Here is a 16,065-nt window from a genome sequence, read left to right as displayed (position 1 = left end):
TACACAAGCCATGGCAGTGCTTTAACGTTGCCAGTGAAGACATGCCCGGGCCTAGGAAGACAACCATGAGCCACCTCGCAAGGCTTCTAAGAAGAGAGCCACAGTGAGCCCCGACCAAGACAAAAAAGATTGTTTGGTATCGTTGGTACCGACATTTTTCCAGTTTCATCAAGAAACTTACGTTTGTTATTGTTTTCTGTCTGAAGTAAATCCGTGAGTATGTGATGTGGTTAAGCGTCTGAGCATTGCTTTCCACTGTGCCTCTCAGCTAGAATTCCTTACAGGAGTGCTGTTTGTTTAAATACAAAAGGCCAGGAGGTTCATTGTGGAAGGGTCCATTATATGAAACATCTAGAAGAGCCTAGATCTCCATTTTGCAGGGTTAAGAAAGCTATTTGAATTTCAGAGTGTGGCAACCAATGTCTACTTTGCATGGCAGCCTACGAGATGCATACAGTCTCGACAGGTGGGAGGGAATGGGGCAACGTCAGCAGAGACTGCCTGAACACAAGATTCTAGCAGTTACTGCTGCTTCTAGAAGCCACAGCTGTTAGATGATCTTTGGTGTCTATAGGGGCAGTTCTCCAGATACCATTCCCAAAGACAAGACAGCGAGAGGATATGGGGCAATTTATTCCTACTCCACCCTAGAACTAAATCAGTAAAGTGGACAATGGGGAGAGTGCTGCTTTGGAGCTCAAAGTGAGTCCAGTGTGGCAAGTTTTGCCTGTTCTACTGACATACTCCATTCTACCGATTTGAGTTAATTTGTTCTGTAGGTGTCTGATTTGTCACTACAAGGAATCCAAGTGGTCCTTCCTCCCCAATTTCTTGCTTCAGGTGGAGGATGATGAGTCCCCTGGGCCTGGGTAAGGAGAGAAGTGGAAGCAGAATTGAGGCTAATGCTGCAGGCTACTACACGTAGCCATACAGGGAGAAGAGTGAGGGAGCTCATTAAGCTATGTGGCTTCATTGCTGCTGGCTCTGAATTCCCAGGCAGCAGAGCTTCCCTAATTCTACTTGGCCTTCTTGAACAGTCTCCCCACCCTATTTTGGGGGCAGGAGTGATTCTCTCTCACACACACCCGTTTGGCTAGCCCATGCTAGAGGGAGGGAGAAGTGTGCACCCCATCCAGCTCCCAAACTCAGATCTTGGGTCTTCTGCTAATCCAGTCTATCTGGTGATGACATAGTAAGCAAATATCAGTAGAGATTGATGTTTATCCCTAAAAATAGGAGTGGGGTTTCCTTTAGGTGGAGCCCAACACAGCTAACTTTAAAAATAAAAAATTAAAATCAAGATCAGTTTTACTCACTACCTTTATTTTAAAGAACGAGTCAGCAAAAAGTGTTGACATTTGGCTGCATCACGTTGTGCTACCACTGAATCCTGTGTGTTAAGAGGGGAAAGATATGCAATGTCAATCTGGTGGAGTGGAGCAGACTGGGTGGTATGTGAGCAGCATGAATGTTCTAACCATAATAACAGGGACACGATAACAGTTTTCAAGTACATAAAAGGTTGTTGCAAGGAGGAGGGAGAAAAATTGTTCTCCTTAACCTCTGAGGATAGGAAAAGAAGCAATGGGCTTAAATTGCAGCAAGGGCAGTTTAAGCTGGACATTAGGAAAAACTTCCTAATTGTCAGGGTGGTTAAGCACTGAAATAAATTGCCTCGGGAGGTTGTGGAATCTCTATCATTGGAGATTTTTAAGGGCAGGTTAGACCTGTCAGGGATGGCCTAGATAGATAATGCTTAGTCCTGGCATGAGTGCAGGGGACTGGACTAGATGACCTCAAGGTCCCTTCCAGTCTTACAATTCTGTGATTCTATAAGAGGTTGACATGGGACAGAAATTTGATAGAGAGAACAAATGATATTCTATACTGGTGAATTGTTCCCTCCCCCCCAGCAATGCAGCTTCAGTTTCAGTGTCATCACTTCTAGATACACTGGCTCTAAAAACACTTGTTATGGAATAACATTACTATAATTAACATAGTTATGTTAGTTTAAAATACTATTATTAGGGTTAGAATAATCACAGTAAAAAATGTCAGCTTCAGGTATGAGCCTTATGAGTTCAGTGTGTTATGATATCTGTGTATAGTTTCAAAAGTACATATCTAGTATGTTTCAAAAGCTAGTCAATCCAGTAATGGTATTCATGTATGATACAGGTTGGGGTTACTTTGAAGAATTGCCTGGAGTCTAGTCACAAATAGTGTCAAATAGAAACTATTTTAAAAAGGCAACTGCTATATTCTCACAAACTTGAAAATGTTATCAAAACCTCATTAAACTATCACGAGCTTCTTCACAACCGTCTCACACATTTAGTACTGGCTACTGTAAGATAGGATATTGAGGTAGTTCGACCGCTGGTCCTGATTATTATGACAATACGTATATTGCATTAATACTCAACCTATAATTTCATTTGTTTTTATTTGTCTGAATTATTCCCCATTTTACCTCAGCACTTAGGATCTTTCTCAGTGAGAGGCTGTCATCATTCCCTTCTGAGTCATAATGAGCCTAGTCAAGTCTTAAAATCTGAGATTTTAAAGTGGCATAATGCAACAAAACTCGCTTATTTGTAATTAAATGAAAGAAGATACTGATATTTTCAAATAGAATTACATTAAATTTTTGGAAAGGGGAAGGTTTATGTATGTCTATCAAAGAAAATAAGTATTTTAGCTTCATGTAATTGCAGTTGCTCTTAGATCTTTCAGAAGAAAAATTTAAGCTGGCTCCATAACTCTTCAGATGTTTTACAGAATACATTTTCTTGCTATTGGTGTTTGCCTTTTAAGTCAAGCAGCTTAATTCGGGATTTTTATGTTTAAAGCTCTTCAGTATACTTTTTTTATACACTTCTAAAATTTGCTAGTTGAACTTAGTGACTTGTTTATAGTTCTGATATACGAATAATATATTTGTGATTCTGTGTTGTAGTTCAGTTATTATTCAACAGATATCTCTGCCCATGTTCCTGTAACACCCTTCTATAATTATTTCAGTGCAATGCGTGTATTGCTGTCCAAGCTACCACGGCCATGGATTGTGGATGAGAAGAAGGATGACGGCTATACTGCCTTACATTTGGCAGCACTCAATAATCACGTGGAAGTGGCTGAACTCTTGGTGCATCAGGTAAGGCTTTCCTCTCAGGAGGATTGAAATATGTCACATGTCTTTGATTAACCTTATTGAAGCAGATGCCTTGCCAAAGCAGCTGAGATAGCATTGGGCTGCATTCCCTTCGCTATGTGCCAAGTTTGCCCCTGGGATCATTATTATATTGGCTTAGTTGTAAGAGGTGCAGAGAGATGAAATTGCTCCAGTACTTTCCTAAACAAATTTAACCCTTTAGAGTCAGCAACTTGGAAATTGTGCAGTGAGTAATTTAAAAAATCATTATAATTAATTTAACAATGATCATCAATGTTTTCTCTTCCCTCTTTCACAGTCCAGTTGGACAATCCAGCAGGCAGTTCAATAGCATCCTGAATGTACAATTGTAGGGTTAAGAATGTTGAGCCTATTAAATGAGGTGACTGAGGATGAATCATTTATTTATAATTTAAGGATTCACTAATTATAGTTTTTTCAGTTAAAGTTTAAAAGCTATTAATCGAAGCCTTCAACCTTCTCCCCTTTATTCTACTTATAATTGTGAGGTTCTTGGTTTTCAATTTAGAGAATGGTTTTACATTCCTTAACTTAATCCCATAAATTAAACATGTAGGGACAAATTTTCAAAAGTTCTCTGTACTTAAAATTGAGACTGTATTTTCAAAAAAGGGCATCTCCCATTTAGGGATCTGGAGTTGCTGTTGGGTGCTAAACACCTCTGAAAGCTAGCTACTTCATATCAATGCCTAGATGGAAGCTTAGTGCACTAGAAAAATTGACCCTGGTAATTTTTTCTAATCTCCCAAATCAAGGAGGTATCACATTCAGAATTTGCTCTAATTAGCTACCTTACTTCTCTATTTTCTATTACTTTTCTATTTTCTATTACTCTATTTCTTACTTTTCTGTTATTTGCTCTAATTAGCTACCTTACTTCTAGATTTACTGTTGAAATCTGACATTCTTAACGTCTTTTTCAGGGCAATGCTAACCTGGATATCCAGAATGTCAACCAGCAGACTGCATTGCACCTTGCCGTTGAACGACAGCACACACAAATAGTTAGGGTAAGATATCTGTAATAAGCTATGTGGGTTAGCTTTATTCTGTTCAATGTGACTTTAGTCATTAACAGAAGGTGGAATTCAAGAGCCTTATTTATACTAGTATAACCACTTGTTTTAGCCTTTAAGAATAATTAAGATGTATCCTGAATTTAGATCAACTTTATTTAAACCTTCTTGGCATACTTAGTGACAAAGGAAATACCCCATCCACTTATGCTCTTATGGTGACAGATACTTTAATTGTGTCTTACTTTCATTGGGCTTTCTATACAAGAAATAATTTCTAGTATCAACCAATCAAGAAACATGTTTTGTGAGGCAGCAAGGTTGAAAGATACATTTAGTATCAATCATGTATTTGTCTACCACTTAAGGTTTAGAAGTGCATGCTTGGATGCAGAAAAGCATTAATTTCTTTACATAACTAGCATAACAGATCCAGATTCTTCTTTCTGTCCACACAGCTGAAACTCTTTCATCCGTGTCTTTATCTCCCACCTTGATTATGGTAACCGCCATTTCTTTGGCCTCTCTGACATTTGCATCATCTTTCTCCAGTTCACTCAAAATGCAGTTGCTAAAAATACCTTCTTACAGGTTTTTTTTACCATCTTCTCTTTCAAAATCCCAGTGACTCCCCTTATTCACTGCATCAAGTTCAAGCTTATTATGATGGCCTTCAGGGCCTTATGTAATTTTTCCTCTGTGTACTTATTCACCTTGTTGGTGGTTATGTTCCCTCCACTTCTGCTCTGCTAGAGATGCCATTTGTTTACTTCTTCCATAACCATTTTTACTTTCATGTTCCATGTATGCATGCTGGCAACCCCCCACCCTCCTCCGAAACACTGTTCCTGAGCTAGTTCACAGATTATTACTGCCAACTTATTAATTAAATAATTTTATATTAATGAACACACACGTTTTCTCTATCATGCTGTTTGCTACCCTTTGAGTTAATTGGATAATCTTACTGTTCAAAGAGGTCTCTTCATTCTTCTCCCACAACAGTCTCAGTGCTTTCTTCCATTCTGTTCCTTAAACACACAACACCTCCTTCAAATCCATCAGGCCACTACCATCTCATTTGTCACATCCTTCCTCGTCCCCATCTCTTCATATGTCTCTGGTTGTCTTAGATGCTAGCTCCCTCAGGGCAGGGCTTGTGTGTTTTATATAATACCTTCCACGGTGGGAGTCCAGTCCATACTGTGGTCTCTTGGCACTACTAGTATATACATTACAAATGATTTTTGTAAAGCCATTTAAAATTAAAAGTAACTAAGTATGTTTAATGTTAGCTTATATATAAGGTGCTAAGTTTGTGTCTCTGACCTCTTAAACAGTAATCTCTGCTAGGTGGAATGTCACTTTGAGACCTTAAGTTCTGTGGTTATGTCCTCTGCGGGGACCTGTAGTCTGCAGTTTGCGGAGGGTACAAACCCACAATGTGACAAGAATCGGGGAGGAAAGGGAGAATGAGAGATGAAGGTTGTGAAGGAGAAACTACTACAGATGTCAGATTTGGACATGGAGTGTCCTCCTTCCTCCTTCCTTAGAGGTTTTTAAGGTCAGGCTTGACAAAGCCCTGGCTGGGATGATTTAACTGGGAATTGGTCCTGCTTCGAGCAGGGGGTTGGACTAGATGACCTTCTGGGGTCCCTTCCAACCCTTACATTCTATGATTCTATGATTTCCAATCTGTGATTTTTCACAAGTAGCATTTCTTTGCTAGATAAAACTAAAACAAAAAAGACTGGAATACTTATTGTCACAGCTTGTTCAGACTTCACAGAGCCAATAGATGGATAGTGAAATTATTCAGGTTAACACTCATGATAAAAGTTTGTCTCCTAATAGCCAAAGAAACAAGTTAAAGTTTTATTTTTTTCATATTGAACATCCTGTTGGGGCACAATTTTGTGTGCGTTGTGAATATCTACCATTTTGTGCTTGCCATTTGTAAATACTTTTTTCTGATAATGCAGTGCAAACACAGTTATAACCACAAACAGAGGCCTAATTTGAAAATCAGGCCTTGGTAGTAAACAGTAATATTCATGATTCCCAAAATAGGGTCGCAATAACCAGGATTATGAAAATTTACCCAACACCTACTAGGCTAGAGAGCTAAGCCTATTGACCAGGATGAAAAATACCTGTATTGCCACTTTTCCCAAAGGCTGTGACCTGATTCTTGTCCATTTCACAGCTGTTTAGTGTTCTGAATAGGTGCAGTTTTCACTCTGCACCTGGGTAAAGCCATGAGCAGCAACAGAGGCGCTGGAGCTATTCCCAGCTGTTTTGATTTAATAAAATAATACTGCACCTGTTCAGACTCGGGTCATATTTGGAAGATTACCTTTTAAATCATGTGTGCCCAAAACTGCTTGTTGAAATGAGAGTTGATGGCACCCGTTTAGGAAAACTTCATCGCTCCCAAGGGTGAATGATGCAGAGCTTCCATCATTATTAAAATCCAGTTAGAACAATGATATTTAGCATATAGGGTAATTACTTCAATTTTATATAGTACTTTTCAAACTTTACTGAAATGCTGTCACTTCCAGGGAGAAATGCAATACTAATTTAGGACAGGTAGGAAGAATACTTTTTTGTTGAAACTGCAGTGGAAATTTTAGTTAGGCAGATCATCTACTGGACCAAACTGAAGATTGAGTAGATAACCTGTATAAATGTGATATCTGGACACCATTTTTTGGACCATAAAAATCCATAGTACATCAATAAGATGGACACAGGCAATGCAGAGAACACTTGATGCATGTGAGCTTCTCCATTATTCGTATAACCTAACCTACGTAACTAGCTTTCTTTTCTTTCTTTTTTTTTTCTTAAAAATATCTTGTGATGAGTGGTAAATATTGTCTGTCTTGCTTGTACTTGTATTTATCGTTATTAGAAAATATTTTTTCTTACCCATAAGTGTTGACAGATGTGATCCCATTGCAGTGAAGCATATGATATGGCCCTATATCTGGAACTTCTTGCCCCCAGAAGAATATTTTTCATAGAATCAATGTCACTTGCATTCTTCAGGCTATTCTAAATTTATATTTGGTGAGCCTGTGTGCCCTTTTAGAGCTGGCATGATACTTTGTGGGCACAATGCTAATCTAAAAGATGAGCAGGAGAATAGGCATGTTGAAGAACTAGTAGTATGTGGTGTATCAGATTGGAGTGCTTATGTCCAAGAATGTGGAAATGGAACCCTAGAAGAGCATCCACACCTCAAAGCTGGATTAACTAAAAATCCTAAAATAACTTACTCAGCCATGCAAAGAATATATTGGCTCCCATGAATCAAAATTATTAATTCCTATTGGGTTCCTTCCAAAGTTGTAGCCTTATGCATCTATGAAGTAGAAGTTAAGGGTAGTATGGTTCTTTTAAGAGCCCTGTTGTCATGGGAAAGGGTAGGTTAGGCTGTTGTGCAGAGATTTGGGTTTCCATTGTTGCCCCGAGATCCATGCAGTTTTCAGGATGTTTGGTGTCATAGAGGGCTTACTTCTACCCGTTCTGCAAGGAAGGAGAGCAGAACCCAACAGTTACTAAAGAGAAACTTCTACAAGTGGAACTTGCAGGTTGTCCCCCTCATTTGGGAACAGTAGCTTGAGAAAAACATACCAGTCACTGGCTACTGGGAAGGAAAACAAGGAAAGGAGGAATGGGACTCACTTGTGAGGTCCAGAGGTAACCCATTGAGAAGCCTGTCTAACACCATTTGCTGAGTAAAGGGGAAGGTGCTAGGGTTTTTTACCTGGCTGCTGTCCCTGGACCTTGCTTTGCGGATAGGAAGGGCAGTCTTGTACATCGTTTTCTGGCTATTAGGTCCTGAGGAAATTTAAGTTCCAAATTGCTCCGGGGTCTGGAAGGGAGAAAGGAGCTTTATTTGTTTGGTGTCTTTTCCTCTAGACCGGGGTGACCAACCTGAGCCTCAGAAGGAGCCAGAATTTACCAATGTACATTGCCAAAGAGCCGGAGTAATAAGTCAACAGCCCCCCATCAGTAATAGGTCAACAGCCCCCCTCCTCTGCTCCCAGCACCTGCTGCCCACTGGCAGCCCCGCTGATCAGTGCCTCCCTTTCCCTCTCCACACCTCCCAGTCAGCTGTTTTGTGGCTTGCAGAGGCTCAGAGGGGGAGGAGTGAGGGCACGGCAGGCTCGGGGAAGGTGTGGGAAGGGGTGGAATGGGGACAGGGCCTGCGGCAGAGCCAGGAGTTGAGCAGTGAGCACCCCCTGGCATGTTGGAAAGCTGGTGCCTGTAGCTCCAGCCCTGGAGTTGATGCCTATACAAGGAGCCGCATATTAACTTTGGAAGAGCCCTATGTGGCTCTGGAGCCACAGGTTGGCCACCCCTACTCTAGACCCTTCTGGCTCTTGTGTTTTATGGTGGGGGATTGTCTGCTACCAGACTCCTCTCAAAGAGTATCGTGGCTGCTGGAGGGGAGGGTTGTTCCTCTTGCTCCTCCTCATATCTCTGCTTTCTGGGGTCTTTTTGCCTCTGCTGCTACTCATGGTTTTTGCCAGTTCTTAGAAGTCTGAAGTTTATATTTTGACATTTTAACTGCTAACAGATTTTTTTTAATAGCAGCGATGAAACTGACCATCTTGTTTTTCACACTGCTGTTGTGATCTATCTGTGGACTAGGGAAAGTAGTGCTGCATCAACTCATATTTGACAGTTATCTTCACAAGCATATTGGCTAGCAACTTAATTTCTTTAAGAGTAAAGAATTTTTAAGTATTGTCAGGAGATATAATGGTGAATTTTTCAGTTCTTCAGCAGTTGGTTGTTTTATAATGTACAATGCCAGTATAAGTTGCTAATGATATGGGATATCTTCGTTATTTTTATCATTTCTTTTCTTAGAGTTTGATTTTATTTGGATTTACTTTGGAAATGTGTGTTAGACTGATATGTATCACATGTATGCTTATGACTTCACTAGAAAACTGTTACGAAGAAAAAAATTTAAACGAAACCTTGCATTCTGTGTAGAGTGATGGCTTTAGGCTACATGCTCACTAAGGAAACTTTCCACTTGCACTTTCCACTTTTCAAGCCTCAGTGCAGGATATAATTGTACTCCTTAATCATAGAGGGGCTGATTCAGCAGTCCATTTCTGTTCAGCAAAACACTTAAGCACCTGTTTAACTTAAAAAAGATACTTAAATCTCACTGCCTTCAATGGGGTTTAAGTGTTTCCTTAACTTTAAGCAGGTGCTTAAGTGCTTTGCTGAATAATGATAGACGTATGCACACATTTAATTGCTCTGTTGATTTTGAGGCTATCGTAACTTTCTTATGGTATAAAGATACATATCATGTAAAAATGTAATAATTCTGAACAATTTTATGGAAACCATTTGGAGATTCACCTTGTTAGCCTTCCTTTATTTCTGATATATTGCTTCTGTAGTGTTGCACTGTTTACATGTAGGATATCTCTCAAGTCTTAAAAAGCATGGTGTGGGTCTTCTGGCATGGTTTTTATCCTAGCTCCCCATCAAAATACAGCTTGAAATCAAGTTCATGCTGAAATAAAACATAGAGCAATTGAATATAACTAAAATCCTAATTGGAATTGGAGTACAAAGCCTGGAAAATACAGAATGAAATGTGAATATTCTATTTAAATTACAGTAAAATAAAGTCCTCCAAGTGGTTGTCCTTACGCATATTCCACTCGAGGCACATGTGCACTTCATGTGTGTGAGGCTACATCTACACTACAAACTAGAGGTGTGATTCCCAGTTCACATACACAGTCTCGCATTAGCTCTCATCAAGCTAGCATGTGTATGCGATCTGTGAATCACATCTGTAGTTTGTAGCATAGATATAGCCTGAGACTGGGAGATTTTTCATCAGCATTATCCATCGGCCCATGCCTGTGCCCCCTGCTTCCCTGTCCTTTGAATTGAGATCACAATGGGTGGCACAGACCAATCACCTGTCCAGTTCCTTGGTATTGTCCATGGTACCAGAAGGAACCTGTTCAGTGTCTGCAGCTTTACAAGCAATCCTGCTCTGACTTATTTTTCTGTAAATAAACACTTTTAGATAGTTTTTAGTGAGTTAGATATTATTAGTAGGGGTCTGGGGGATTTCCCTCAATAACTCCACCATTTGGGATACTTAGCATGCCCTAGATCTCGCCTTCAAGTGCTGCATGGCCTGCTTGGGTCTTCCTAGTTAGTGATTGCACAGTGGCTCCACCTTCCCTGCCACTCCCCATCATCAGGGGTTGGATATCATATCCTCGATGACCTGGCTGTGTATGCTGACCTGGATTCACCAATACACTCAGAACTGGTAATCACTAGGGATGTACCCACATCATTGGGCTGTCATTCTCCAGTATTGTTGGCCATTTGAGGCGTTACTAGGCATCCGGTACCATTGGCTCCCCGTGTGGAATTCTGAGAACTCGCACTTCTCTGGTGAGCTTGAAACGAAGACATTGGCTACACTGGCCGTATTGTGATGCAAGATTAGCCCTGAAAAAGGTTCCACGGTGTCTTGGGCACCCTCTCACTCTTGCAGGTTCAGTAGTTGCAGTTGACACTACTTCAGACTTCATGGGTCCAGTCCTTGGGGTTTTCCAAGATTATTCAAGCTATGGCAGAGCATTTCCCCTTCAGGAGTGACGGTCTGCTCAGTGACAAAACGAATAAGTCACTGCATATCCTTAAGGATTCTCATGCAACCCTTTGCTCCTTGGGTATACATGTGACAGCACCTCAGAGAAAATGCTCCAAATCACCACCATTTAAACAGTACCCTGGTCCTCTGCCTTTTTACCACCAAAGCCTTACAAGCCTCCCAGAAAGTGCCAGAGTGGGCAGTGCAGCTGAGAGAAGATCCTTCCATTGTTCTCTCCCCAGTCTTCTGCCAAGAAACCCTGTTGATGGGACCCTCAAGAGCTACAAACAAAGTTCCCATATCACCCAGCATCCACTCTCCATTCAGTGACTGTCTCGCCTGTTTCTCCCTGGTGACGAGTCCTAGAAATCATTGTCATCAGCTATACAGTAGAATTTCTCTCTATTCCTACCATAAAAACCCCCTTCCTCTCATCCCTCTTCATGAACTCGTCTCAAGAGAGGATGCTCAGACAGGAGGTAGACTCCCTGTTTCAGCTAGGAGCTCTAGAGCTTCCTCAGCATAGTGGGAAGGTTTTTTTATTCAAGGTATTTCCTCATCCCCAAAAGGATTGGAGACTGGAGACCCCATTCTAGAGACTGAAGTGCGTATGTTCATTTGCTTTTCAAGATTCAGAATGATCATCTCTATAATTCCCTCTCAGAGCAAAGGTGACTGGCTTGCAGCTCTTGATTGAAGGACTCCTATTTTCAGATAGACATTCACCCAGCACACAGGAGATTTACAGTGGGCCTAGACCATTACCAGTGCAGAGTTCTTCCCTTCCATTTTTTGACAGGCCCTAGAGTTTTCAAGAAGGTGCTATCCGTGGTGACAGCTTACCTGCATTGCCAGTATTTCCCTACCTTGATGATTGGCTGGTTACAAGTTGATCATACTGAGATATATGATGAACAACCCTATCACTTCTCAGCCTCCTTCAATCCTCAGGGCTCCAGGTAAAACAAGAAAAGTCCCTTTTAATTGCCACACAAACGATAGACTTTATTGAAGCAACTTTGGATTTGATTACAGCCACAGCATAGTTAGACCAGGACAGATTCCAAGCTGTGAGGGACCTCATCATCCAGCTTCGACTCAGCTCTCAGATGACAGTGATGCTGATGCTGCCTTCCCCTCTTACGCCATGTGGCCTCCTGTACCTATATGACACCGTTCATTAATTTTCCCACTCATGGAGCATAGAATCCTTTGGATCACCCGTGTCCAGAGAGCCTGGTCTCCTGCCAATGTTGTAGCCTGCTCCGTAATAAGACTATAATGTGGATGAGGTTGGAAGCCATGACATCACTCCAGTGTGTCTGAGGTAGCCTGTGGGGTCTTGTCCCTCCAGCTTTTGTTGGATCAAACATATCAAGCTGGCATGGATATAGACTCTGGCCAAGCCACCTGAGCCAGCTTTGAGTCACTTGGGAAAACACTTGGAGGGTGGTTGGTCCAACACCTGACATCCTTTTGTGTAACATGATGAAATCACCATGTGCCTTCAATACATCACTGCTGTTTCATGTTGAAAGCATCTAGCTGGCACATTTTTGTGTCTGTGGTGGCCTGGATTTCAGAGCTTTATAAAAGGACAGAAGCCACTGCTGCTTGATAGATGCTATCTTAGTCTGAGTTGATATGTGGCATTGACGCCATGGAGGCTTCCAAAGAGTCTGCATAACACCCACAGGCTTGCTGATTTGATATTTCATGTCAGCAAGGCAACCTCCCTTGGTGACAACAGAGCTAAGATACTCAATGAAATCAACTTCTTGTCCATTGATTATTATGGGTAGGGGTAGAAGTCCATCAGCCACTTTTGTCAGTTCAGTCTTCTTCCAAGTAGACCAAGCCTACTTGCGTATTCTATAAATATATTCAGGGCATTGATGAGATTAGTTTGTGGGGATGTAAATATAGCTGAGTCATCTGTGTATTCCAGGTCTGTTATGCAGAAGTCATGCAATATCAACTCTGATATGCAATTAGTGACGGTTTCCCTCATTTGGTCAATAACTGTGTTGAACAGATCGGTACAGCCATGCACCCTTGATGGATGTTGTTGTTTGTTGTATTCAAAGCAGTTGGACATCTCAGTGAACACAGCTCTCACTTTCATGGTACATCTCTATGAGAAGGTTGAGGAGCTAGCCAGGCACACCAGCAGCTTGCAGGCAGAGCCCAAGGGAGCAATGATCAACAGTCAGGCAGCTTTTCAATCAATAAAGGCTATATGCATGCCTTCTCTTTCCTGGGCCAAAATTCTTAGGCTTTTTCAACAGTTTGTCTAATGGTAAAAATATGTTCTGTGGATGATTGGCCGGGCATAAACGCAGCTTGCTGTAGGTGGTATAGATTCCTTATACCAGACTTAACATGCTCAAGAAGAACCAGCATGAACAGTTTGCTTGGAATGGAAAGCAAAGTGATGCTGTGGCAATTGGCACACTAGGGCATTGCCTTTCCCTTTCAAAAATGGGAGAATAATCCCCTTTTCAGGGCTTCATCTTTGGTGTTTTCAGGCATGCTTATGGACGGTTTATTCTCTGAGACTCTGTTGCCCAGGCTGTCTCTGCTCAATTTCCCAGTGTTCTGACATCCTTCACCTGGTAGGAAGACAGAGAAACTGTATGGATAGCGGTTTCCTTTGTAGCCCATTCCAACCACAAAGAAGCTAATTATGGATGCCTCCCTACTGAATTGAAAATGCATCTGGACAAACTGTGGCTCAAGACGCTTGGTCCCAGTAAGAATCTAAGCTTCACATCAATCTCCTCAAATTGCAAGCACTACACAAAGCCTGCAAAAGGTTCCTGCTCTTCATCCATGCCCTATACATTCAGGTCATGTTGGACGGTGTGACTACAGTATATTATATAACATACAGGAAGAAGCAAGATCCACGCCTCTTTGCATAGAAGTGATCAAGCTCTGGAATAGGTGTAGCTGACTCCAGATCACCATTTTTGGCAGTGCACCTATCAGTAATAATATACACTTCTGTGGACAGCCTCAGTTGGCACTTCCACAGAGACCACAAGTGTAAACTTCATGACTCAGTTGTACAGAGCATATTCTGTCAGCGGGGATTCCCATCATGGGACCTCTTTGTGTCCCGAGAGAACAAGAAATACCCGGCCTACTGGTTGTGAGCAGTTCTGGGGCACAACTCCTGGGGGGACATTTTTCCTAGTGCAGTGTTCAGACCTGCTCATGTATGATTTCCTCACCCATTTCTGTCTTACCTTGATTTCTGAGGAAAATCAAGCAGGGTAAAGCATCGGTAGGCCAAGTGGCACCCTGTTTTCTGAGGCAATTTTGTTTCAGCAGCATCCTTTCAGATGGCTTCTTATCTGTGCATATGAATCCATTTGTGTTGGACCTGCTGACTTAGGACAAAAAAAAAATCTCCCATCCCAATCCCAGCATCCCTCAATCTAAAAGCCCAGTATTTGGATGAACAGTAAGCTTAGAGAGGTCATGTTCAGAGGTGGTACAATCCATCATCAATAATAGCAGAAAGTCTCTACAAGAAAGTGGTACGCTGCAAAATGGAATAAAATTTTATCTGGTCCCCGCATCATCTGATATTTCCAAAGGTCTCACAGATTCCTATCATTCTGTACTATCTCCTCTTTAAAATGACTGGGTCTGTCTCACAGCTTGCTGCGAATGCACTTGGCAGTGATTAATGTTTTCCGTCCTCTGGTAGAAGGCCTTGCCAGAACCTCTCCTTGGGTATTGAAACTTATGCTGACTTAGGATCTTGATCTCATATTGTCAGCGCTCATGAATCTTCCATTGGAATCTTTAGCTTCCTGCCCCTTTCTTCATCTGTCTATAAAGATGGCCTTTGTGACTGCGGTCCACTAGAAGAGTAGGTGATCTTGGGGGCCCTTATGGCAGACCCACCCTACACAGTTTTCTGTAAGGAGAAGGCTTTTTCAGGCTGCACCCTGTATTCATTAGAAAGACTCTCTCTAAATTCCATTAAATCAGATCATAGCCTACCTGGTTTCTGCCCAAAACTTCATGCAACTGGAGAAGACAGGAAGTCTCATTCTTTGGATGCTCCTCATATAGAGGACAAACCCTTCAGGAAATCTCTGAAGCTTTTTATCTCCTTTATTAAACAGATTAAATGGGAAGCAATCTCCTCACAAAGACATTCTAAGTGGATTTCAGATTGCAGCTTGCTTTTGCTATAAGCTGACAGTGAGAGCCCAGGCTAGATTCTCTTTTGGATGTTCCCCTTCTGGGTATCTGTAGTGTGGCAATATGGGCCTCTCTTGTACCTTTACTACGCATTGTGCCCTGATACAAGCTTCGTCAGCAGACACATCCTTTGGCACAGTAGTCCTGCAGTCTGTGATACAGCAGGGGTCCTGTGTCCTCTTCAATGAATACTGTTCGAGAGTCACCTCACGTGGAGTATACCCTGGGGCCCATCACATAGAAGAGAAATTCTGGTTACTTATCTTATGGTAACTGGAGTTTGAGATGTGTAATCCCTACGTGTATTCCATTACCCACTCTCCTTTCTCTCCACTTCAGATTCTTTCCTAAAGTGATTTGTGATAGAGAAGGAACTGGAGAGGTGGTTGGTCCTTGCTGCCCCTTGTGCCCTCAGCTCAGAGGTAGAGGGCACAAGCACAGACCATCAGACACTACTAATGTAAAGTCTTCCGTACTCAGGTGTATTGAGTGCGTTTGCACCTGAAGTGGAATACACATAGGGACAACATGTCTCGATCAATTACTGTAAGGTAAATAATCAGAATTTCTTTATCATTTTCAGGCCTTTTAGGGTAATTAAAAGAACTGATTTTCCATTGCATTTTTTTCCTTAAAACAATATTGGTAGTTTTCCTTGTGTTATCTAAATAAGATTCTTTCTCTTTCAGCTCTTAGTCCGTGCAGGTGCTAAACTGGATATTCAGGATAAAGATGGGGATACTCCCCTACATGAAGCCCTGAGGCATCATACTTTGTCACAGCTTCGCCAGCTCCAAGACATGCAAGATGTGGGCAAGGTAGATACTGCTTGGGAGCCATCAAAGAACACAGTAAATAAAATTTGTTTATTACTTTCTTTCCCGTACACCTCTTTCTGTAGTCTAGTCTGAAGATTCTGTACTGTTGAACTGCTTGTTGTCAGCACAGATTTATTTAGAGACATT

General features: G+C 41.6%; 1 protein-coding gene across 3 annotated transcripts in view; it reads left to right on the top strand.

The window, feature by feature from the left end:
- MIB1 (MIB E3 ubiquitin protein ligase 1) overlaps window positions 1-16,065 on the top strand; it is a 98,094-nt gene that overhangs the window by 55,376 nt on the left and 26,653 nt on the right. For all 3 annotated transcript variants that reach the window (XR_007355283.2, XM_048840447.2, XM_048840448.2), the window contains exons 13-15: window positions 3,028-3,160; window positions 4,123-4,209; window positions 15,790-15,951. Coding sequence is in view for 2 of the 3 variants with exons in the window: in XM_048840447.2 (XP_048696404.1) it covers window positions 3,028-3,160; window positions 4,123-4,209; window positions 15,790-15,951 (382 nt within the window). In the remaining variant the exon portion in view is untranslated. The remainder of the gene's footprint in view (window positions 1-3,027; window positions 3,161-4,122; window positions 4,210-15,789; window positions 15,952-16,065) is intronic.

Source organism: Caretta caretta, chromosome 2, assembly GCF_965140235.1.
Source record: "Caretta caretta isolate rCarCar2 chromosome 2, rCarCar1.hap1, whole genome shotgun sequence".
In the NCBI taxonomy this organism is placed as follows: Eukaryota; Metazoa; Chordata; order Testudines; family Cheloniidae; genus Caretta; species Caretta caretta.
This window is presented reverse-complemented; position numbering and strand designations above follow the sequence as displayed.